A 26,518-nucleotide genomic window follows, 5' to 3' on the forward strand; every position below is an offset into this window, starting at 1 on the left:
AATTCAAAATTAAAACAACATTTTTGGGACAACTAGGGAATATGAAACATGGAGTAGTCATCAATGATACATGAGTTATTAAATTCTTGAGGTGTGGTACTAGTATTATATTTTTAAAAAGCTCTTCTCAGAAAACTACAAACAAAAAGCTCTTCTCAGGTACATACTAAAAGAAATGATATGCCAGAAATTTGTTTAAAATATATTAACAAAAACAATGGAATAAAGAAACATCCTGGTGAACAGATAATCTATCCTAGTCAGTGGCAAACTCAAATATCTGACTAGTGTCAAATATCAACAGTATAACTATTGAAATTTCTTTTGAGAGTCAAATTTGGAAGAGCCACAGTCAAGGGGCCAAAGAGCCGCATGTGGCTTGCAAGCCGCAGTTTGCTGACCATGGATCTATATTAATAAAAAGGTAATAAGCTAATTAGACAGGGAGACCTTTCAGACAAAGCCATGGTGGTGGGGCCGAGGCAGAAGCAGTTAGGGGCAATCAGGCCAGGAGGGGAGGGCAGTTGGGGATGAGCAGGACGGCAGTGGGAGGGGGGCAGTTGGGAGCGATCAGGCTGGCAAAGGAGGGCAGTTGGGGGGCATGAAGGCTGTTGGGCGGCGAGCGGAGTGGTTAGGGGCGATCAGGCAAGCAGGCAGGTGAGTGGTTAGGAGCCAGTGGTCCCGAATTGAGAGAGGGATGTCTGACTGCCAGTTCAGGCCAGATCTCTATGGGGCCTAGGGGATCAGGCCTAAACCTACATCCCCTAAGGGTTGTAGGAGACGGTACAGGCCAGGCTGAGGGACACACCCTCTGTGCATGAACTTTATGCACCAGGCCACAATTTCTATACAATAAGAGTATTATGCAAATTCACTGCACCTCTGCTATACCCACAAGCCACACCTACAAGCCAATCAGGAGCGAATATGCAAAAAAAAACCTAACCAAAATGACTGTGGCCACAGAAAGCAGGTGGGAGGAAGCCAAGCTTTCCATCTGCCCTTGCTGGCATAGGCTTCCACTCAATGCTACAAAGTTTCAGTTATAGAAGGTAAATAAATCCCAACAAAAATGGCGGCAGCCCCGGAGCTGGAGAGAGCAGGAGGCTAGTGTTTCTCCCAGAAATGGAGGAAGCCAAGCTTCTGCAGCCCTAGCCTTCCTTGGCCTCTGCTTAAGGCTACAAAACTTCAATGACAGAAGATAAATAAATCCCAACAGACATGGCTGCCTCCATAGAGCAAGCAGAAGGCTTGGCTCACTCAAGATACAGTTTCAATTGTAGAAGATAAATAATTCCCAGATACTAGGGCCTCCACTTGGGATGCCAGGGGGCGTGGCCATTCTGCAAACCACCACAGACCCCTCACCTAAGACATTCTATGATCCAAGAGAATCCCCACCCTGATCCGGGACACCATTCAGGGCAAACCAGCTGGCCCCAACTCATGTACCAGGCCTCTATCCTATCTAATAAAAGAGTAATATGCAGATTGACCATCATTCCAACACACAGATGGCTACCCCCATGTGGACACAAGATGGCCACCAAAAGATGGCCAGCAGGGGAGGGCAGTTGTGGGCAATCAGGCCAGCAGGGGAGGGCAGTTGGGAGGGACCAGGCCTGCAGGGGAGAGCAGTTCGGGATGATCAAACCTAAGGGGAGTGCAATTAGGGGTGACCAGTCTGGCAGAGGAGGGTAGTTGGGGGTGACCAGGCCTGCAGGGGAACAGTTAGGGGCAAACAGGCTGGCAGGGGAGGAGTTAGACATCAATCAGGCTGGCAGGGGAGTGGTTAGGTGATCAGGCTTGCAGGCAGAAGCGGTTAGGGGCAATCAGGAAGGCAGGCAGGTGAGCAGTTGGGAGCCAACAGTCCTGGATTGTGAGAGGGGTCCCAGACTGGAGAGGGTGCTAGCTGGTCTGAGGGACAACCTCCCCCCTCACGCACAAATTTCATGCACCGGGCCTCTACTGTATAATAAAATTGTAATATGCTAATTAGACTGGACAGTTGAACGACCTTCCAGACAAAGCCAGTGGCAGGGGCCAAGGCAGAGGTGGTTAAGTGTGATCAGGCAGGCAGGTGAGTGGTTACGAGCCAGCAGCCCTGGACTGCATGAGGGTGCAGGCTGAGCTGAGGAACCCTCCCGCCCCTGTGCAGGAATTTCATGCACTGGGCCTCTGGTAGTTAGTAATTCCTGAACCTGGGTGATGAATTGGTTTTGGGGGAGGGGGTTGTTAGATCTGATTGAATAATTGAAGACACTTCCCTTGGGAACTGACCTTTAGACCACAACAGACATTTTCTTTTGTTTAGCACTTGCTAAGACCACATTCCACTTACTATGACCATTATCTTTCTTCTCAGGACTCACCAAGAGAATTCTCTGCCTAATAAAAGCCCACCTAGAGTCCTTTACAATCTCTGACTCTCAGTCCTTGGATGCTGGCACCACTTGGGGGTTCAGTCCCTCTGGGTATCCAGATGACCTAATAAATTCATAATTCTTTATCCCCTCTGGTCTTGTGCATTCCTCCTTCGGTAACCCTAACATTTGGTGACAAACCCAGGAGGGTTCCACGGGGAAGGGAAGTTATCGCTGGCTTTAGTCACCCTGTGTTTACTACTTGGAGAGCAATAGGCAGTGGCAGCTCAATCTGACCTTACCTCTGAATCCTACCCAGATGACGTGGTTACTGGCTTCAATTATGCCTCCCTCCCGTACGGGTCCTCCTGGGGACCTCTCCTTCCTGCACTCAACACTGGTTCATTTCATTTCCGATAAGTGACAAACGGATTTCTGATTTGCTCCTCATCTCACATTAAAGACCTAGCGCTCCTGCCTGGCTTCGGCCCCTGAGACCAGGTCCCACAGACTTCCACATCACAGGGGATGCCTGCCACGTGGATTAGGCTGACCTCTCTCCAGAGCCTGACTAGTTGGTGGAGACGCCCTCCCTCTAATTCTTGCTCCTTGGGTCTCCATTTGTTGCTTATCTCCTCTTCCTACTTTATACCATGGGGAATTTTTTTTCCATCCCTCCCAAAATACACTCCTCTGGGATTTCTACCCCATAACCTAACATGCTCAGCCTTTGCACAGAAGTCCAGGCAAAGTGCTTTATCTTCTAGATAAACAAAATCCTAATATGCAAAAAGACTGAATGGCAGAACAACCAAACAACTGGTTGCTACCAGGAGGTGTGCATGGAACATGGCAGGCTTCGGTAGCAGGCGGCAGAGTGCGGAACATGGTGGGCGTCGGCCGCAGTGCGATGGCGGAGAAGGTGAGCTGGGGTGCCAGACTAACGGGGCACCAATTGCTGTCATCGGGGCAGGCTCTGGTGGTTACTGAAAATTCTTTGCTCCTGTGTGCTACAGTCCTGCCCAGAGCTTGCACCTGCTGCACTACCTGTCTCTGGCCCTTATCGCCCCTCAGGGCTTCTCAGCCTCCCCCTGTTCCTGAGGGGCAATCAGGCCAGTAGCTGCTGCTCACATCCCAATCACTCCATGCCATCAGCAGATGCGAATGGGGCTGACACCATCAGCGTGTGGGAGCTGGAGGTGGCAGAAGCGGGGCTGCTGGCAGGAGGCTGGGTGGGGTTGGGGAGGATGGGCCAAGACCACCCCTGGGCCCACTGCAGCCTCACGGCCCACAGATCCTTTCAAGGTGCACGAATTCATGCACTGGGCCCCTAGTCCACAATATAAATTATTCACACTGGCCTGAAATTTTAAAATTCTCTGGGACTTAGACAATTTCTGTCATGGCAATGAAAAGTGATCAGAGATCCCCTACATCCAGGCCTTCTTTGTACTCCTCAATCGTCTTCCACTGAGTCAAACTTGCTCTACTCATCAAATCTTACTTCTCCACTCAAAGTCCCTTCTGCCGACCCTGGACCTTTCAACCCTGAGGCTTCTGATCATTCTTCCCCAACGCATCAGGTCCCTCAGTCTCCCTCTGACATTAACCTCAGGAAAAAATAGAGCTGTATGAATAAGGATCTTCACTGAAGCATTATTTATAGAAAAAAACTAAAAGCTGTGATACGTACAGTATGTTTTCTTACACTTCAATTTCCTCTACTGTAAAATGTAAATAAACTCTACCACCATTAATAGAATACTATTACAAAGTAAGAAGCCAAATATTACTTACCTGCTTACCAAGCAGATTAATAAATTCAAAGCAGGAACTCTCTCATCATCTTGGCTGTTCTAACAAAAAAAAAAAGAGAGAAGAAGCCACATGTGGTAGAACTCAAAATGTAATCTGTTCCTCCCTACTATCTTTGAAAAAAATTTCCTTTTGATGCAAAATTTTATTAGGTGATAGTAAGAATCACATGGAAATACCGGTAGGAAACATAAAAGAAAAAAGACCAAATTGTAGAATTAATGATCCCTCAAGAAACAGCTAAGATAATCTTTTAAATAAATATGCTTACCCAGGAAAAGAAGGAAGGATTAAGGTCTCTAGGAATAACTTTGGAGAACATCTTTCCTAGTTCCAAGAAGTGCAGCAAAAAAGCCTATGTCTTACTGGATAGTAATGAAAAGGTATGTAAAATATTTTAGAGAACTTACAACTGAGAAGGAGTGAAATTTTGGCTTCCAGCATTAAGACATACCAGTAAGTATTCTATCTCAATTATGATGGAAGTAGTTCCTGAACTATGCATTTAAGTTCACTTAAAGTATTTGTTAGCCGAAACCAGTTTGGTTCAGTGGATGGAGCGTCGGGCCTGCGGACTGAAGGGTCCCAGGTTCGATTCCGGTCGAGGGCATGCACATTGGTTGCAGGCACATCCCCGGTAGGGGGTGTGCAGGAGACAGCTCGTGGACGTTTCTCTCTCATCGACATTTCTAGCTCTCTATCCCTCTCCCTTCCTCTCTGTGGAAAATCAATAAAAGATATTAATTAAAAAAAAAAGTATCTGTTAAAATGACAGATCTAAGATACATGGAAAGTAGTCTTACAGAGTATGAAATTTATTTTTATACATTTCAAGGAACAGTCACAATAACCTATTGAGTAATGTTATAACAGACATGTCATATATTAATTGAAACTTGGGACACACGTCCATGATGTTATTGTACTCAATTCTATGTACCAAGCATCATATGGGACAAAGTGAATAGACATATTAACTGCTAATAGCACAGAAGATGAAATAGCCACAAAATAGCTTTAATGAAAGGGAAAATGTGTAAGGTGCCATAGAAAAGATACAAAGTATAATGAGAGAACAGAAGATTCTTTTTTGTTGTTGGGATCAGGAAATGTATCATAGAATATGATGAGATATAAGCCAGATTGTGGGGGGGAGGGGGAATGGCACTGAGATGCAGACTGGAAGAGAGTGAAAAGGCTCTTCTGCAGAGGGAATAAAGTCTAGGAACAAAGCATGGGGATAGTAGTTATTGAATAGCCAAAATTTGCTTGGAGTACAGTCCATTAAGTTCGTTTGGGCCACATCACAGTAGTCTAATGAAAGAACTATGGAATAGTCAAGTTTACTTTTGTGGAGGGAAAGGAGGGATGAAAAAAAAATCAGAAGTGGGTTTAATAGGGCTTTAATTTTTATGGTAATGCTACATGTAAGTCAGAGGGTCTGACGGGAGAAATTCAAATCAATCATTGGACTAGAGATTGCTAGATGACTATAACAGCTTCTTATATCCCCTTACTATGAAGCTCATTTTCAGTCAGGCACACTGCCACCCAGCTAAAAGTAAACTTTCCCCAGTTTCTTATGGCCATGTGACCAAATTCTGGCCAATGAGCTAGATAGCCAGATGTGCAGTGGAACCTCTGGGAAGTCTCTTAAAGAGGATGATGGCCTTCTTTTTTTCTTTCCAACTGCTTATAATGAACTTAGTGTCCAAGGCTCCAGCAGCCATCTGACTGATAAAATATTCCATGTTTTCTTATTTCATTGGAATCTTTTATCACCATATTGCAACTTACCACTAAAAGCCTCACTTCAGAGCATCTTCTTGCAAGTTGTCGAATCAGTGAATGAGCCTCAGGTAATAAAGGTTTTTCAAGACAAGCCAACAAAGCATAAAGCCATCTTCCCTAAATAAAATTTTAAAAAATAGTAAGTAGGGAAATATTGCATCATCATGCTTCAACTAATTTTTAAAATGTTCCAAGTTGTGTCTGGTTATTTGCTATGAATAATTTCACACATTTAGCAGAACATTTAACTGTATAATGTTTGGATATAGGTAGATAATAAAAGGTCATCTAGCTAGCAAGATGATAGCTTTTGTATCTTCTAACTTTAGACACAGACATTAGATACTTCAAAATACCATTTCCCCGAAAATAAGACAGTGTCTTATATTAATTTTTTCTCCCAAAGTTGTGCTAGGTCTTATTTTCAGGGGATATCTTATCTTTCCATGCGCTAGGTCTTATTTTCGGAGGATGTCTTATTTCCGGGGAAACATGGTAGTCTTACCCCCAGAAAAGTTTGTTTCAGAGATTCTTATTACAATTATAGTCCCAATTCATAGGTAGAAAACTGCATTAAGATGTGTATGAGGCCAAAACCGGTTTGGCTCAGTGAACAGAGCGTCGGCCTGCGGACTGAAGGGTCCCGGGTTCGATTCTGGTCAAGGGCATGTACCTTGGTTGCAGGCACATCCCCAGTGGGGGGTGTGCAAGAGGCAGCTGATCGATGATTCTCTCTCATCGAGTTTCTAACTCTCTATCCCTCTCTCTTCCTCTCTGTAAAAAGTCAATAAAATATATTTTTTTAAAAAGATGTGTATGAGTCCTTGAAAAATTAAGATACATTTTTCCTTTGCCTTCTATAGACAGATATACAACTCATATTATAAATTTTTTGCCTGTAGAAATGCATTTTATTTTATTATTTAATTTTCTTCATGCTCACCCGAGGGAGAATATTTTTTCAATTGATTTTTAGAGAGAGTGGAAGGTGGGAGGAGGAGGAGAGAGAAAGCTATCGATGTGAGAGAGACATGTCAGTTGGTTGCTTCCCACATGCACCCTGACCAGGGCCGCCCGACCAGAACTAGGGATTGAACCTGCAACCAAGGTACTGCAAGCCCTAGATCGGGAACCAAACCTGAGACACCTCGGTCCACTCATATTATAATTTTAAAACTTTGTCTGTCCCCTGGGTCTATACAAAGGAACTATATTCTAGATGAAATAATGTTTTGATACTTCTACAAATACCATGCAAGCTAAATTTATTCCCATCCCATTTTAAAATGGGTTTTTCTTTTTAATTACAAAAATAATACTAAATGAAGAAAAACTAAATACAAAATGCACAAAGAAAAAATTAAGCTGAAATCCCACCATCTTGATAAACTTTCTGCTAATTTTTTAAATGTTCACCTTTCTTCCTAGTTCAGTGGTCAGCAAACTCATTAGTCAACAGAGCCAAATACCAACAGTACAACAATTGAAATTTCTTTTGAGAGCCAAATTTTTTTAGACTTAAACTGTTAACTCCAACTTCTTCAAAACAGACTCGCCCAGGCCATGGTATTTTGTGGAAGAGCCACACTCAAGGGGGCCAAAGAGCCGTGTGTGGCTTGTGAGGTGCAGTTTGCCGACCACGGCCCTACTTGGCTCTATGGTTAGAGTGCTGGCCCAAAGGCTGAAGGATCCCTGGTACGGTTCCAGTCAAGGGCACATACCTCATTTACAGGCTCCATCCCTAGTCCTGGTCAGGCACATGCAGGAGGCAAACAATCAATGTGTCTCTCTGTCTCTCCCCTTCTGTTCCACTCTCTCTAAAAATCAATGGAAAAAATATCCTTGGGTGAGAGTTAACAAAATAAAAAAAAATGTTCTCCTTTTCCTATGAATACATCTGCTTTTAAAAATAAAGTTTCATGCCCTAGCTGGTTTGGCTCAGTGGATAAGAGCATCAGCTGGTGGACAGAAGGATCCTGGGTTTAATTCCGGTCAAGGGCCCATGCCTGGGTTGCGGGCTCGATTCCCAGAAGGGGGTGTGCAGGAGGCAGCCAATCAATGATTCTTTTTCATCACTGATGTTTCTATATTTTTCTCCCTTCCTCTGAAATCAATAAAAATATATTAAAAAAATAAGGCTACATTTCTAAAAACAAACAAACAAAAACAACTATTAAGATTAGTAAATACCAAGTAATACCAAGTAAAGAAATTTTAGAAAAGTTCCTTTTCCTTTTTGCTAGTTTATAATATGCTTTAAACACTAATATTCTCAATACTAGAGTTCTGAAGACATGGTTATTTGAATGGGGGAACTGAACACTACTGATTTTAGTGACAGATTACTCAAAATAACACTCAAAGTTTAATCCGGTTAAGATTTAGTAAATCATTTGTCAGTGGCTCAGAAATACTTTAATGGTTTCTCTGACAAATATAGGTACACTTTTTGGTAATATGCTTTCACTAATTAACAGGAAAAGCCAAACTTATCACCCTCGAAAAGCCAAACTTATCACCCTCTAGTTATCTTTATAAGTTTTTTAAAAAAATATTTACAACAGCCCTGGCTAGTGTGGCTCAGTTGTTGGGCGTTGTCCCATGCACGGAAATGTTACGGATTTGATTCCAGCCCATGTTGGGGGCTTGATCACCGGTTGGTGATGTATAGGGGGCAGCCCATCGATGTTTCGCTCTGGCATGGATGTTTCTCTCTCCCCCTCTCCCTTTCTCTCTCTAAAATATCAATAAAAATAGCTGAAACCGGTTTGGCTCAGTGGTAGAGCCTCGGTCTGCGGACTGAAAGGACCCAGGTACGATTCCGGTCAGGGGCATGTACCTTGGTTGCGGGCACGTACCCAGTAGGGGGAGTGCAAGAGGCAGCTGATTGATGATTCTCTCTCAAAGATGTTTCTAACTCTCTATCCCTCTTTCTTCCTCTCTGTAAAAAATCAATAAAAATATTTTTAAAAAAAGAAAACTGTATACTAATAATTGAACATTCAAAAAAATATTAAAATATCAATAAAAATATTTTTTAAGATCTTACAACAGTTAAAAAATAAACATTAAAGGAAGACAAGGAAAACAGATAAGTAATACAGACAAGAGGTCATTATCAGACAGAAGGAAATGCTATAAAAATTTATAGTTCAATATTTAGATTTCAATGAAAAAGTAGCCTAAGAATATGAGCAAAGAACATCTAATATACCAGTGCATGGATAAAACATCCTGTTTTAGTGGTATTGAAAGAAATGTAAATTACATTGACTCTGAAGTTCTACTATAAATTCACTAAATATGAAAAACACGGACACTGATAGATTGAATCATCATATAGAATTATTGATAATCAAAGGGTTTTAACTTATAAAAAAAAATGGTGATTTCATATGGTTCAATTTAAACTAAGGTTGCAGGGAAGAGAACTAACGTTAAGCAGCCATAACTGATACAGTATAAACTCCTTCATTTCTTCTGGAAAGTAATCTGGGGGAATGTAACAAAGGCTTTTAAAATCTGGATTCAATAATTCTACTCTATAAATAGCCTAAGAAATTAATATACATTAACATTTTAGTTATGACTAAAAAATATAAGGTAGAATCTAAATGATCAATAATGAATCAATGTAGATTATGAGATATTAAGACAATGGCACATATGTGATCTGGATTTTTCAAAATTTAGTGAAGATTAAAAAAAAAAAAAAGAGCTATGAATATGAAGCAATAAAGCAGTGTAGCATAGCTGTTAAGAGTATATAGTCAGGTTACCTAGGCATGATTTCAGTTCTGCCAGTTATAATCTGTGTGATCTTAAGCAAGTTACTGAATCCCTATGTTCTCTAGTTTCCTATCTAAAAAATGGAAATAATAATAGTTGATAGGTTATTAGAGGATTCAAGGAATTATTACATACAAAGTCCTTAGAACAATATCTGGCACAAAGTGCTATTATTGGTGTTATTTTTGACATGCTTTTGTGAGTTGAATTTCAATGAGATTTTAGAAAATATGTTTCAAACTTCTTTAAGCCAGTGCCACTCAAAATGGGGTCTGCAGATTGGTTGATAGTTCATTACTGGTCTGCAACGAGATAAGCAGTCTGTCCCAGGATAAAAATCAACTGCTCAGTGGACATTTTCTCCTCCAAAGCAAGACTTTCTCAAGATAGTAGTATGTTGATTTATATTCTAGTATAAGTTTCTTGTTTCACTGAAACATCATTTGCATTATACATAGAGGTATAAAAATATATGTAATACATACATAACTATAAATACTGTAGAGTATATAATTTTGTCTGAATTACGAAAATGAAAATATGTAACATTACCAATTCTGGAGTAAAGTCTCTTTCTCCAAACCAATTACTCAGATATTCCAAGACACTGGTTACTGTTGCCTAAAAAAAGGGCAGAGAAGGTGGAAGAATTAGTAATAAAAGAATGACAAGTTCAAAATGAGTTTTATTAAGTTAGTTAGACAGCAATTCTGATATTTAAAGTGGCCGCAGTCTTTAGACTTCCAGAGAAAACTGTGGCTCCATTTAGTAATTTGATTAGATGGCTCACTCAGTGAGAAGAGGCTTTTAAGATAAATATTCTTACACATTTTCAAGTATCAATACCTTAGTTTAAATCCTAATATTTAGTTTATAACTACTAATTTAGGTTAACACTACTTCAAAAATTCCATGTGCTCTTAAAAAAAGTCTTTGCATACATTGAAACATTGTACAAATCTGAACAGAAAGTTAGCTACAGAAAAATCTGTTTTAAAACTATACAGCAGAATGTATCAAATTGTTAAAAATATTATCTGCTTTGCCCTACCTGGTTTGGCTTAGTGGATACAGTGTCAGCTTGCGGATGGAAGGGTCTCAGGTTCGATTCTGGTCAGGGGCATGTGCCTTGGTTACAGGCTTCTCCCGGAACCAGGCCCTGGTCAGGGCTTGTGCAGGAGGCAACCAATGGATGTTTCTCTCTGTCTTTCCCTCTCTCTTCCACTCTCTAAATATCAATGGAAAAAAGTCCTCGGGTGAGGATTAAATACACACACACACACACACACACACACACACACACACGCGCGCGCGCGCGCGCGCGCCCAGGTTATTATGATCTCTGAATACATAATAGTCTGGCCACTCAGTGTGTGAGTGTGTGTGTGTGAGTGTATGAACTCGTGCATGGGGGGGGGGGGGGGGGGCCAGCCAGCCTGGCCAGGGAGAGGGGACATGGGCGGTTGGCCGGCCTCCCTGCTGGTCGAACTCCTGATCGAGGGGGCAATTTGCATATTAGCCTTTTATTATATAGGATATACATGTAGTGGCCAGATTATTATACATTCAGTGATCATAATAATCTGGCCACTCAGTGTATATTATCTGCCTTATTTTTAGTTGGACACTTAAAAACATTCTGATGGAATTTAGTGTGAACACTATGGTATCTTAATGCAAACAATCAACTAAGTAAAACTGTCAGCCAGTAAAATTAAGACAGAATATAAAAATTTCATCTTCCAAGGGTAGCCAATGCTATGTTAAGACAAAACAAACTTTGGTGGTCTTTAAATGGATAATTACTAGTCCTAAAAGTCTGAAAAAACAAAATCCATCTTTTTCCATTTTATCCAAGATATGTATCTAGTGGTTAAGTTTTGGGGGAGTCAAAATTATATGTAGATTTTCAACTGTAGTGGGTCAGTGTCCCTAACCCTAGTGCTATTCAAAGGTCAACTGTATTTTATTTGTAATACAATACATAGGCTATCTGGAATTAGAAATAAAAATCTAACCTTAGTATTTACTTCAAACCCCAGAATCTAAGTCTAACTAAAACATATTCAATTAAATAGTTTAACACCATGATTAAGAGAATCAGTTCTAGAATTAGGTCACTCTCGCACTGAATACCAGTGCTGCCATTAAAACTTGCTGGAAAAATAGGTTAACCTTTAATTTTGTTTCCTCTTCTCTAAAAAGTGGATACGTGTTAATAATAGCTCTCTATACAGGGTGGCATTAAGGATTAAATAAGAAATGTTAAAGAATTTAGAAAACACGCACACAAGAGTTTAGAACATGGTCTTGCATAAATATCCAGTAAATGTATTCAAATACTTTCACACACATCAAACAAAAGAATGCATATATCCTTATTAGATAGACTTTACCTGATTCATTCTGCTAACAATACTAAGCAAGGGAGGAAAACCAATCTGAAAGAAAAATGAGACTGAAATTTAATTTTTTTTCAAACTGGTGAATTTTTTATCACACTATTATTTAGAAACAAAAAAGGCTAAAAAAACAAAACTCTTTTATTGCCTATTATAATAAAATGTTCCATGAAGTAATACCCCCAAATAATGTCTTGAAATCTGAATATGTAAATTTAAAAATAAAAAATGATTTCTGTAATTAAAATGTTAAAGTATGAAATTTTTTAAAAAAGATATTGATATTATTAATACTGTAACATAAATATGTGATACACTTGGTACGTGGCCTTGTCTGTGCCCTTGACCAGAACTGAACCTTCAACCCTTCTGTCCACGCCAACACTCTAACCACTGAGAAAACTGGCTAGGGCTGATACAATCTTTTTAAAAATCTTCAGCTAGCCTTGCCTCGTATGATTTGATTGGAGCATTGTCCAACTCATTAAAAGGTGGCTGGTAATTCCCAGTCAAGGCACATACCCAAGCAGCAGGTTCCATCCGCGTTTGGGGCATATGCAGGAAGCAACCAATCAATGTTTTTCTCTCTCAAAATCAATTTTAAAAGCCCCACAAATAATTAGTTCATTGAGTATTTTAAAAGAATCTTTAGCTAAAGCTAATATTTTCAAAAATAAAAGGCACTTGAATTAGAATGAGTTTTTTCAAACCTACTCTGATTCAAATTTTTAAATTCTACTTTACAGCTTAATGCTAAAAACATTGATTATGAAAATAGCATAGACTTGTGAGAAACTTAGGAGGACATGCACCCAACCAGCATGGCTCAGTGGTTTAGCATCAACCTATGAAGCAGGAGGTCAAGGTTCAATTTCTGGTTAGGGCACATGTCCAGATTGTGAGCCCAATCCCCATTGTGGGATGTTCAGGAGGCAGGCAGCTGATCAATGATTCTTTCTCATCATTGATGTGTCTCTCTCTCTTTCCCTCTCCCTTCCTCTCTAAAATAAATAAAAATATATACATTTTTAAAAAAAGAATAGCTTGTATAAGAAACTGTGCCAAATTACTTCCCCTGGAGATCTGAAGCTATTTTTCACTCTCATCACATAAATTAGAATACCTGTTTTCCCAGCCCTATCAACACAGTTTATCAAGCCTTCTTTGCCAATATATTACCTGAAAAAATAGCAGCTCAGTATAGTTACATTTTATTACAAGTGAGTTTGTGCATCTTCTCATATAAGAACAATTTGTATTTCCTTTCTGTAAGGTCTATTTGTATTATTGGACTATTGTTTTTAATTGGGTTCTCAGTCTTTTTTAGTGATTTTTGGAGCTTTTACATTTGGGGATAATTAGTTTTAAATAGGAAAAAACACAATGTGGTACCATGTAGCACACAATAAATACCTGTTCAATAGAACAGAACAACATAATATAGAGTTAGTAGTAATGCTGATGTATGCAGAGGGTTCCACACAAACATCTGCAAACTTGAGGGCAGGTGAATCCTGAAGGACAAGAAGAAGTTGTCCACATAATTTGTGAAGCTTTATGAAATTTAAATGTACTCTCAGCAATTCCATCTCCAGAATATGAAATTTACTAAGGATTTTTAAGAACATCCCTCATCATCATGCCCTAGCTGGTTTGGCTCAGTGGACAGAGCGTCAGCCTGTGGACTGAAGGGTCCCGGGTTTGATTCCAGTCAAGGGCACATGCCTGGTTGCTGGCTCAATCCCCAGTAGGGGGCATGCAGGAGGCAGCTAATCAATATTCTCTCTTATCATTGATGTTTCTATCTCTCTCCCTCTCCCTTCCTCTCTAAAGTCAATAAAAATATATATTTAAAAAAAAAAGAATATCCCTCATCATGTCATGTTTTCCTATTTCCCTGCCATTTGTCACTCACTGTTCAACCCATGACTAACAATTAAAAAAACAAAAAAAACTATCTAATTAAAACATTAATGATATGAAGCCAATCTAAAAAATATCACAGTATGTTGTTTCAGAAACTGGGATACCAATTTTTAAATTAAAGAGTTAATACGCTATAAGTCTGGGGTTGGCAAACATTTTCTGTAAATGACTAAACTAAATATTTTAGGCTTTGCAGGCCACACACTGTCTTAGTCACATATTATTGTTTTTTTATAAAAACCACTCTTAGCTCATGAGCTGTATAAAAAATATACTGTGGACTGGACTTGGATCAGGCTGCAGCTTGCTGACGATGGCCCTGCTGGCATGGCACTGTGTCTGAGTGTCTACGATGAACCAGGAGGTCATGGTTCAGCCCCAGCTGGGGCACCTGCCCGGGCTGCCGCTCTGTTCCTGGTGTAAGGTATGCGGGAGGCAGCGGATCAATGACTCTCTCAGCACTGATGTTTCTTTCTCCCTTCCTCTCTGAAATCAATAAAAATATATATTAAAGAAAAAAAGATGCACTAGAACTAGAATACTTTGAAGTTTTCACTGTTGTACTTATCACCTACTTGTATAAAATCTATTCCAGGATTTTCATTTTTAGTTGGTTCAACAGCCCCTTCAGAACATAACCTTTCACCCAGACAAAATTTTTTCCAGCCTTCTTCATCTTCAGATGTTGGCTAAAAGAAAAAAAAAAAATTACTTATTTCTATGTATTGTTAAAATACAGAACTGTGAAAAAAGAAATGAAGATTCTTCCATAGTTCCACCACATCAACGCAAAAAAATGGTACCTGTTACGGATGAAATTATGTCCCTCCCCAAATTCAAATGTTGAAAACTTAATCCCCAGTACCTCAGGATGTGACTACATTTGGAGACAGAGCCCTTATAGAGATGATTTCGGTAAACTGCAGAATGGGCCCAAATCCAATCTGACTGGTGTCCTTGCAAGAGGAAATTTGGACACACAGAGAGACACTGGGGATGTGTGTGCACAGAGGAAAGACTATGCAAACAATGAGAAGACAGCATATGCAAGCCAAAGAGAGAAGCCTTGAGAGAAACCAAACCTACTAACACTTTGATATTAGATTTCTAACCTAATGAGAAAGTATATTACTATTTGTTAAACTATCTAGTTTGTGTTATTTTGCTATGGGGGCCCTAGCAAACTACTACAATGCCCAACTGGTCATACCACATGTGGGACATTTTCACTTTGGAGCACACTTTAATGGACACTAACAAGCAAGGGAATGCTCAATAAAGGACGATAAACATGGAAACTAATGAATACACATTAAGAATGCTAACAAGAGCGCTGGCCGGCGTGGCTCAGTTAGTTAAGCGTCATCCCCTGCACCTAGAGGCGTCAATTTGATTCCGTCAGAGAGCATACCAGGATTTCAGATCGATCCCCAGTAGGGGGCATGCAGGAGACAGCCAATCAATGCTTCTTGATGTTTCTCTCCCCTTGTCCCTTTCTCTCTCTCTAAAAGACAATAAAAACATATTTAGAAAGGAAAAAAAAAAGAATTCTAACAAGAACGAGGGAGGTTTTTTCCAGGGAAGGAGACATGCTTATATACCTCACATACTTAATGGGCTGTCTGATCAAAGAAGAAGTAGATTTGTTTTACATTGCCAGAAGGAAAAAGCAGGATCAGTGGGAAGCACTCAGCCAAATATAACTGTCTTAATAAAACTATTTTTATTTGTATCTGTTACTTTGCACCTTACTTTGCAAAGTTGTAGTATTTCCTCCCCTGAGGATAAATAGCTTTCATTAGATTCTCGGGATGAATATGAAACCCCTAAAAGGTTAAAAACTATTGTTCTGAAACAATGTTATCCATCTTTCTCCATTAGTCTATTAGGTTAGAGATTATTTCTACAGTAGGTTGCACTAAATACACTGATTAAATACTAGAAGCCCAGTGCATGAAATTCATGCATGGGTAAGGTCTAGTCCCCATCTTCCCCAGCTGCCGGCCCAACCCCCTGCCACCACCCAACCTGGTTCCCTGTTCACCATGGGGTGATCAAAGCCTGACAGCTGCAGGGCAGGACCGAGAGGTGGGTCATTCCCACCTACTTGCCAGACCTACCCCCACCTAGGGTCACCCAGTATGTGGGGTGACTGGCAGGGCAGGGGCTTTGGCCACGTCCCCTGCTCCTCACCCCCAGTTCCCTGTTCGCACCAGGCGATGGGAGCCTGTCAGCCAGGAAAAGGCACCAAAAGTGGTCAGTATACCTCATAGTGACTGGTTGAGCGGTCGTTCTGGTCATTCTGCCATTAAACTTGCATATTACTCTTTTATTATGTAGGATTATATAGGATAGTAGGTGCTTAATAAGTGATTGGATAAGTCAATAAATAAATGTTTATATATATACTAGAGGCCCAGTGCATGGATTTGTGCATCAATGGGGTCACGTGGTCTGGCCTGCCCTCTTGAAATCTGGGACCCCTTGGAGGATGTTGGGGAGCCAGTTGTGGCCCATTCCCCCACAGGCCAGGCCAAGGGACCCCACCAGTGCACAATCGGGTTCAGGGAGGGAGGATTCCAGGGCATGTCCAGCCCATCTTGCCCAATCCCAAACAGCCTGACCCCAGCAGCAAGCTAACATACCAGTAGGAGTCTGCCCCCTGGTGGTCAGTGTGTGTCATAGCAACTAGTCAAATAGAATGAATGGTCACTTAGAATATTGGGCTTTTATTATATAGAATACTAGAGGCCCAGTGCATGAAAGTTCATGCACTGGAGGGGGGGGGTCCCTCAGCCTGGCCTGCCCCCTAGCACAGTGCAGGAGCCCTCAGGAGCAGGAGGTGACCCTGCGATCAAGGGAAGGCGACACCCCATCACACCTATGCTACTGCCATTGCCAACAGCACAAGCCTCAGCCAGCCCTGGTTACCTGAGCCTCAGGCAGCCCTGGACGATTGGGCAGCTGCCATCCAAGGCTTGCCTGTGCCTCAGGCCAGTCCTGGGCAGCCGCCATCCGAGACCTGCCTATACCTTGGACCAGCCCTGGGCAGCTGAGGGGACTGGGGGACTCCGGAGGCAGGAGCACAGCGGGGCTGAGGGGACTGGGTGCCGCCAACTTGTGGCTGTGGGCCCTGCCACCTTTGAGGTTGGGGCAGTCAATTAGCATATTCCCTCCTATTGGCTATGGGCGCTGCCATCTTTGAGGGTATGGTAGTCAATTAGCATGTTCCCTCTTTATTAGATAGGATTTTAAATATATTTTTATTGATTTCAGAGGAAAGAAGAGAGAGAGATACAGAAACCTCAATGATGAGAGAGAATCATTGATTAGCTGCCTCTTGCATGCTCCCTACTGGGTATTGAGCCCACAACTCAGGCATGTGCCCTGACCTGGAATCAAACCTGGGGTCTTTCAGTTTGCAGGCTGACACTCTCTCCACTGAGCCAATCTGGCTAGGGCTAAATGTTTATATTTACATAGTTGACACCAGAGTGTTTTATTATTTTCATATTTATATTTTCCATGGTGAACCTGTTATCTATATACGATATATAAAAGCCTAAGTGACTGAACGACTGGTCACTATGACCACCAGGGGGCAAATGCTCAATGCAGGAGCTGCCACCTGGTGGTCAGGGCACTCCCACAGTGGGAGCACCGCTCGGCTGACCGACAGGCACCAGACATTAGGCTCAAGGCTGGCAAGCTCAGCTGCAGTGTCACAAGCCTCTCCCACCTCCGCAACAGTGCTACTGAACAGCAGTGGCAGCAGGCGCAGCTCGGGCTCCTTCCTGGCCACCTGCCACCTTGCGCACTACTACACCCCTCAGGGAATGTTGGGTTGCCAGTTTTGGAGCCAAGCCTTCAACCCCCACAGGCCTGGCCAGATTGCGAGAGGGTGCAGGCCAGGCTGAGGGACCCCACCAATGCACAAATCTATGTACCAGGCCTCTAGTTATTACATAATATTCCTGTGTTGGTGGATCATAATTTATTGAATCAATTATGTTAGGTCATTTCATTTTTAAGAAAATTATATCATCATAATGTTACTGATGTGGCTTCTTTTTTGAATTAGTAAACATGTGCACAGTCCTTACTCTTGAGTAAGAAAAAAACAATATATCTACCTACCTGCCCCCACCTCCTTTTTTATTATGAGTTTCACAGCTTAGAGAAAGGCTTTAGAGGAAGACAACATTCAGTGGCTCCCAGCTATACTTTTAAAAAACAATTAACTATTTAAGTCAAAACCATCTTTATTATTTACAGAGCAGCCTGCCATCAGGGACACCTACATGGGGGTCCCTAAGGACAGAAGAATATTTATATTGGGGTCAGGAAGGTCCCAGCTATATCTTTGATGAGTTAAATAGTCTTGGGCAAGTGATGCTAGTTCTTTCACTCTTTTAAGAGAGAACTTCCAACTGGTATGGAGAGGCCATATATTGATCTCAGCTTTCAACTGGTAGTCTCAGGAAGATTATGCAAGTGGCCTCTTCCATTTAGGCCAATATGTTACCATATCAAAAATGTTAGGAAAAAACTACCTCGAAGCAGCTTCTAAAATTTGAAATCTATGAACCTAAAACTGAGCAAAATTATGTGTAAAGGCGCATTTTGTCCCTCTGCAGATGAATAGCTTTCATTTGGTTTTCAGGAAAAATATGAGACTCCCTAAAAGGTTAAAAAGTATTGCCCTGGTGTACATCTGAAATTAATATTATATCATATATAAACTATAATTGAAATATAGATTTTAAAAAAGGGGGGAAGCCCAGCTGTTGTGGCTCAGTGGTTGAGCATCAACCTATGAACCAGGAGGTCACAATTTGATTCCTGGTCAGGGCACATGTCTGGGGTGCGGGCTTGATCCCCAGTGTGGAGTGTACAAGGGGCAGCCTATCAATGACTCTCATCACTGATGTTTCTATTTCTCCCTCTCACTTCTCTGAAATCAATAAAAACATTAAAAAAGTAAAAAGAGGGGGAATATATAAAGTAAAAATTAAAAGCCTTTCACAAAAAAAGAAAAGTATTGCATTGGAACAACTCCCTTTTTTATTAGGTAGTCCAGATATATCATATCTACCGAGGAGCTTAATATTATATCTAAGCTAATAAAATGAGGGAAATACTACTTTCCAATATGCATAACAAACTTCACTAAAATGCCACTAGTACTGGCACCATTATCTCATCAGGAAAACCCAATAAGTATTACTCAATTTTTTGGTAAATACTGAAAATGTATTTATTGTATTTCCTAAAAATCAAATGTCTAGAAGGACCTTTAGAAACTTATAGCAGCTTTGCTCACTGGTTGGAATGTGAGTCCCAGGCACCAAAGAGTCTTGGGTTCAATTCCCAGTCAAGGGCACATCCATGCCTGGGTTGCATGGTCAATCCCCAGGTCCAGTGGGGTGCTTACAGGAGGCAATCAATAGATGTGTCTCTCAAACATCAATGTTTCTCTCTCTCTCTCCCCATACCCCTCCACTTTCCCTTCCACTCTCTCCAAGACTGCTAGGAGGGGCGAAGGCACAAAAGGGCTGGCCAGTTACCCTCAGATGGCAACTGAAGTCCTAGAGAGATATCTCAGCTGTGGGGGAGGAGGGTGCCATGGAAAACTGGGATCTAACGTGGAAGCTGGGCTCCCCAGCTGAGAGCACCAAACTGAGGAGGGTACCCACATAGCATCTGGCAGTGAAAAGTAGCGGGGTGCTCTATGCTAGGGAGTAATAGCTGAAAATTTTGGCACCCTTCTAAAGGTCCAGAGCACAAAAATTCCCTGTGGAGCCACCCACCTCGTGCTCTGGCAAAGGGAGGGTGGAGTGGACTGAAGCTGTGAGACCAGATCCCAGGACTGGGGACTTGGGGGATAGAGCTCAGAAGGCAGACACCCCATTTCCTGGGCTGAATCATTCCCTCACACAGCCATCTTTCCCACACAGACATTTTCCTTGTCTTGGGGAAGACAGTCCACATACCCTATTATAGTGGTCAGCAAACTCATTAGTCAACAGAGCCAAATATCAACAGTACAACGACTGAAATTTCTTTTGAGAGCCAAATTTTTTAAACTTAAACTTCTTCTAATGCCACTTCTTCAAAATAGACTCACCCAAGCTGTGGTATTTTGTGGAAGAGCCACACTCACGGGGCCAAAGAGCCGCTTGTGGCTGGTAAGCCCAGCTCTGAGGCTACTTAAAGAGATTAAAAGTAACAATTAGCCTCCAGGCTGAAACAACTTCCTCATCTTGTTGGAAAAAAACTCTCACCACACCTAAGGACAATTTCCTGGGGACAAGTCGGAATCCTATTAATTTGTAGATAGAGGCAATCACTGAAGGCGTAGAGTCTTTGCTTGATCTAATTAGTCAGAAACAGCCTTTAACACTGCCTTGCACTTGAGATTGAGAGGTATAGAGGACCTAAAACATAGTAACAAACCCAAATGGACAACCAAAATGAGGAAACAAAGAAACACCCCCCAAATGAAAGAACCAGCGAAATCTGAAATGGAGTTCAGAGTAATTATATTAAAAATGTTTAACAGTATGAAAAAAGACATAGTAACGATGAAAGAAGAACAGTCTGAGATAAAGAATGACATAACACAAATAAAGAATACATTGGAGCCGAAACGGGTTTGGCTCAGTGGTTTGGCTCAGTGGATACAGCGTCAGCCTGCAGACTGAAGGTTCCCGGGTTCTATTCTGGTCAAGGGCAGGTACCTTGGTTTTGGGCATATCCCCAGTAGAGGGTGTGCAAGAGGCAGCTGATCAATGACTCTCTATCTCTCTCCCTTCCTCTCTGTAAGAAATCAATAAAATATTAAAAAAGAAAAGAAAAAAAGAATACATTGGAAGGAATACACAGCAGATTAGGGGAAGCTGAGGATCGAATCCGTGAATTAGAAGACAGAGTTGAAAATATCACTCAATAAGAAAACCAGAAAGAAAAAAAAAATTTAAAAAACAGGAGGGCAGTTTAAGAGAGCTTTTGGACAATGTGAAATGTAACAATATTAGAATAATAGGTGCACAGAACAGGCAGAAAGGGTGAAAGGAATAGAGAAGGTGTTTGAAGAAATAATGGTAGAAAACTTCCCTAAGCTGATAAAGGAAAAAGTCACAGAAGTTCAGGAGCCACAGAGAATTCCAAACAAGAAGAATCCAAATAGACCCATGCCCAACACATTATAATTAAAATGCCAAAAATTAAAGACAAAGAGAGAATCTTAAAGGCAGCAAGAGAAAACTGTTACCTACAAACGAGTTCCCATAAAGCTGACACTTAATTTCTCATTAGAAACTACAGGCCAGAAGGGAATGGCATGAAGTACTCACGGTAATGAAAAGCAAGTATCTGAGAGCAAGATGACTATATCCAGCAAAGCTATAATTCAAAATAAAGAGCTTCCCCAACAAAAAAAGGCTAAAAAGGTGAGTACATCACCACCAAATCAGCAATACAAGAAATGCTAAAGGGATTGCTGAGAAGAAGAGAACAGAGGGAGAATCCTAGTCATACAGAATTGAAATGGCTATAAGTACCTCTCAATAATAACCCTAAATGTAAATGGATTAAATGCTCCAATCAAAAGGTGTAGGGTAGCTGAATGGATACAAAAACATGACCCAACCATATGCCGTCTACAAGAGACCCAACTCAAAACAAAAAAATAAACACAGGATGAAATGAAGGAATGGAAAAAAATTTTCCATGCAAATGGAAAAGAGAAAAAAAAAGCTGGAGTAGCAATACTCACATCTGACAAAATAGACTTAAAAGCATCATGCTAAGTGAAATAAGCAGGTCAAAAAAAGATAAATATCATATGATCCACTCATTTGTGGAATATAAACAAAAATAGAAGGGAAGGATGGGGAGGGGGGAATATTCTAGAATATAATAGAAGTAATCCTATTATTTGCAGATTTTTAATATTTCCTACAACTTTTATGATATACTATGCAAGTACAGTTTTGGTAATATCACTATACTTAAAATCCTTTCATTCTTGAAATATTAATGCTTATTGCATGTCATATTATTATATAATATGTAAAATCATTTTTCTTGAAAAACTGGTGTTTATTGCATGTAACATTATATTTAAAATCGCTTTTCTTGAAGATATTGTTTATTGCATGTAACATTATTATATTTAAGATAATTTTTCTTTTTTTAAAAAAATAATTAATTATGGTATCACATAATTGTCCTCATCCCTCCATTCCCATCCCAAAACCCTCCCCACGTATGCCTCAGCCTCCTGTTGTTCATGGCCACTGGTTAGGCTCATATGCAAAGATCATTTTTCTTAAAAAATTAAAGTTTATTACATGTAACATTATATTTAAATTTGTTATTCTTTTTTTTTTTTAAATATATTTTATTGAATTTTTACAGAGAGGAATGGAGAGAGAGAGAGAGCTAGAAATGTCAATGAGAGAGCAACATCGACCAGCCGCCTCTTGCACACCCCCCACGGGGGATGTGCCCGCAACCAAGGCACATGCCCTTGACCAGAATCGAACCCGGGACCCTTCAGTCCACGGACCGACGCTCCACCACTGAGCCAAAACGGTTTCGGCAAATTTGTTATTCTTGAAATTAAAAAAATGAAAAAAAAAATCAATGGAATATCCTTGGGCAAGGATTATCAATAACAAAATAAACAACTTTGTGAAGGCCTAACAATTACCTATCCAAAATCTCCTAAAAAAAAAAAAAAAAAAAAAAAAAAAAAAAAAAAAAAAAAAAAAAAAAAAAAAAAAGCCCAGCTGGCATGGCTCAGTGGTTCAGTGTCGACCTATGTACCAGAAGCTTGTGGTTCGATTCCAGGTCAGGGCACATGCCCAGGTTGTGGGCTTGATCACTGTTGGGGGACATACAGAAGGCAGCCAATCAGTTATTCTCTCTCAGAGTTGTTTCTATCTTTCTTTCCCTCTCCCTTCCTCTCTGAAATCAATAAACTATATTTAAAAAAAAAAATCTCCTAGCCAAAACTGGTTTGGCTCAATGGATAGAGCGTCGGCCTGCGGACTGAAAGGTCCCGGGTTCAATTCCGGTCAAGGGTATGCACCTTGGTTGTGGGCACATCCCCAGTGGGGGTGTGCAAGAGGCAGCTGGTCGATGTATCTCTCTCATCGACGTTTCTAACTCTCTATCCCTCTCAATTCCTCTCTGTGTAAAAATCAATAACATATATTAAAAAAAAAATCTCCTAAAATGCTGTGGATCGAAACAGATATGAAATAACAACCTGCATTACTGATTCTATACTTTTAAGGCCACTAAAATAATGGAATTGTTACTATTAAGTGTAGACTGGAGGAAAAAGAAAGTAATATGGACTAAGTAAATAAATCTTTAAAGACTAGAAATAAATATGGACTATTTCAAATAAGTACACACTTTGCAATGAAAACAAGAAACTTACATACCATGGTCACATTACTATCCAACTGTTGTGATTTCCAGTGACTTCTATGTCTGTTCACACTCTATAGGAAGAAGAGTTAGACACTGAGCTTCAGAGAACGGATGACTGAAAAGAAATCAATTGTTGTACAACATTCTAAAGCTTGGGAAATATGTTTCAAACTGTATTATGTCTAATGATTATAATAATTTGGTAATTAATTCATAAATATTCTTTTCTTTACAGTTCACAATAAAAAAATCTTACTTTTTGAACTAAAGTCTAAATGCAGAAATAAATCTGAGGGATTAATTTTATTAAATAATTAAAGTACACTTACCTGTCGAATAGTTGAAAATTGTGCCACTTGTTGCTGCTGCCACTGAAGTGTGGGGGAATAGCCTTGAGGAGCAGGTTGGCATCCTGAAAGCTAGAGATCAGTTTGTGGAATCAACGTTAGTGTTGTAACTAGCACCTCAGGCCTCTGAGAAGTAAAATCGACATGAACACTGAAAATACAGTAAATAATTAAGACTATAAAAAAAGTACTTTTTGCTGATGTAAAAAAAGTAGGTAGGCATTTCACTTATTGTCTGAGTTTAAAGTGTTAGGAGCCCTGGCCCACGTGGCTCAATCGGTTGAGTTTCACACAATGAAACAAAAGGTTGGTTTGATTCCTGGTCAGGGTACATGCCCAATTTGTGGGTTCCATCCCTGGTTAGGGTGTATGCAACCGATCAGTGTTTCTCTCTCCCTCTCCCTTTCTCTCTAAAATAAATAAAAGCATTATTTAAAAAAATAAAATGTTAGGAAAAGATCCTTATTTAGTCACTTTAATAAAAGCAATCTGGAATGTTTATAGTTGTAATATCTAAGAAATCTACATGATATGAGTACTAAAGATATAATCTAGTCCCACCTTTCTAGAACAGCAAAAGTCTGAAACAAAAAGATAAGCCCCAAATAAACAATTTCAGTATAGGCAGAACATACTCAAATAATTTAAGACATTTGATCCTGAAAGGTCTACTTTTATTTCCTAAAACAATACATAACTCACAATTGATCATATATTGCCTTGAAATGAAACTTAGTACAGCCCTAGCCAGTTTGGCTGTGGATAAAGCATCAGTCTATAGACAGAAGGCTCCTGGGTTCCATTCTGATCAAGGGCACATGCCCAGGTTTCGGGCTTGATGCCCAGTAAGGGGTGTGCAGGAGGCAGCTAATCAATGATTCTCTCTCATCATTGATGTTTCTATCTCTCTCTCTCTCTCTCTCCCTTCCTCTCTGAAATCAATAAAAATATATTAAAAACACACACACACACACACAAAAAAACAAATTTAGTGAGGTCACTTTTTAAAGCCTGGTATATAAGGCATTATCTTCCATCAACTAAAAAAATACTTATATGAAACACTGAGTGTCTGAATTAAAGTGTGCTAATTATAAACATCAAATAAAGGAATTACTTAGAACATAAAAGAACAATTTAAAACTGTTCTTCTGCCCTAACCGGTTTGGCTCAGTGGATAAAATGTTGGCCTGCGGACACAAGGACCCCAGGTTTGATTCTGATCAAAGGTATGTACCGTGGTTGCAAGCACATCCCCAATTTGTGGAGTGTGCAGGAAGCAGCTGATTGATGTTTTTAACTCTATATCTCTCCCTTCCTCTCTGTAAAAAATCAAAAAAATATATTAAAACAAAATAAAACTGCTGCTCTCCTTTGACTTTAAATTAAATTCACATTCTCAAGAGAGACCTTATGTGACTATCTAAAGCAGTTCTCCTGTTATTTACTGGTCATTATGTATGTTAATTTTCTTCACACAGCAGTCACAATATATGACTTAATTTGTTTTTTTAATATCTGTCTTCCTCAGGAGAGTGCAAATTCTATAAGGATAGGGGCCTTTTCTGTCTCATCCTCTGTTTATTCCCAGTGCCAGACACAACCTAGCTGGTTAGTAATATATGTGCTGGATAAGTGAATGAAAATGTTCAGTGTACAAGTAGTTAAAAAAAAGGTTAAGATATATGGGGTTTTTTTCTTAAAAACAAAAACAAAAACACAGCCAGTCAAAATCTGAACATACCAATTTGCAGCAAACTATACTAAAATTAAATAGTACCATAAAAATTATGAAGATAACTGGACAAGTTTACTTAAGAATAAAGGTTATGCCCTGCCTGTGTTGCTCAGTGGTTGAGTGTATGAACCAGGAGGTCACAGCTGATTCTCAGTCAGGGCAAATGCGCATCTCGGGCTTGATCCCCAGTAGGGCATGCAGGAGGCAGCCCATAAATGATTCTCTAATTATTGATGTTTCTACCTCTCTCCCCCTCCTTTCCTCTCTGAAATCAATAAAAATATATTTAAAAAAATAAAAAGAATAAAGGTTAGCATAAAGGGCTAATTTAAAGATTTCCTTAGGATTGGATCTTGTCCCCTAAGTATGAAGAGCAAATCTCTACAAATGCCAGGGTAACTGAGAGCTTCTTGTGGCAGTAAAAAAGGCAATTGTCCTTTTGGAGGAAAAAATACAAGCAAATGTCTAACTTATCAGGGAGTAGCTGCCAAATGCTACAAACATCTTCACTGATAGATACTGTTGGATACCATAGGAAGAACCTTGGACTTTTAATTTGGGGTTGGGGGGGCGGGTAAAAAATTCCCAGACGGGTAATAAAACTCACAGAAACATTCACACTTTGCTTCCTTTTCAACTTCTTTGGGTCAATTTGAGCTACCACAACGTCTGGACACTGAGCGGCTTCGATCCTACAAGTAAGTAATAAATGCAAGAAATGTGATTACAGGTGCTTTGTTCATGTGTAACCAAACAAGCTATCCATTTCTACAGTTCATTATGAAATCAGAAAAACATAGTTCAGAACTACAATTGAGGCACTGACCGATCTACTTCTTAAATTATCTTGTCATGGGTGCTCAAGTTTAATTATAAGTAAGTTCACAGAAGCTCGCCCAC

The 26,518-nt window shown here is 40.2% G+C and overlaps 1 protein-coding gene and 1 pseudogene across 3 annotated transcripts in view; one reads left to right on the top strand and one right to left on the bottom strand.

Moving 5' to 3' along the window:
- The window catches only part of LOC311620775 (neurofilament light polypeptide-like), a 1,158,328-nt pseudogene that overhangs the window by 952,715 nt on the left and 179,095 nt on the right, over positions 1–26,518 (top strand). The window lies entirely within an intron of this gene.
- The window catches only part of GEMIN2 (gem nuclear organelle associated protein 2), a 37,355-nt gene that overhangs the window by 10,466 nt on the left and 371 nt on the right, over positions 1–26,518 (bottom strand). The window contains exons 2-9 of one of the 2 annotated variants that reach the window (XM_084871440.1): positions 26,226–26,310; positions 23,863–23,952; positions 23,545–23,604; positions 14,662–14,775; positions 12,155–12,199; positions 10,311–10,379; positions 5,976–6,086; positions 4,161–4,219 (exon numbers count right to left, since the gene is read on the bottom strand). In XM_084871440.1, coding sequence (XP_084727566.1) covers positions 4,161–4,219; positions 5,976–6,086; positions 10,311–10,379; positions 12,155–12,199; positions 14,662–14,775; positions 23,545–23,604; positions 23,863–23,952; positions 26,226–26,310 — 633 coding nt within the window. Of the gene's footprint in view, positions 1–4,160; positions 4,220–5,975; positions 6,087–7,690; positions 7,787–10,310; positions 10,380–12,154; positions 12,200–14,661; positions 14,776–23,544; positions 23,605–23,862; positions 23,953–26,225; positions 26,311–26,518 lie in introns of those variants that run through there. The other variant, XM_084871441.1, reaches the window with a different exon arrangement.

Source organism: Pipistrellus hanaki (genome assembly GCF_964339955.1).
Source record: "Pipistrellus hanaki genome assembly, chromosome: 1".
NCBI lineage: Eukaryota > Metazoa > Chordata > Mammalia > Chiroptera > Vespertilionidae > Pipistrellus > Pipistrellus hanaki.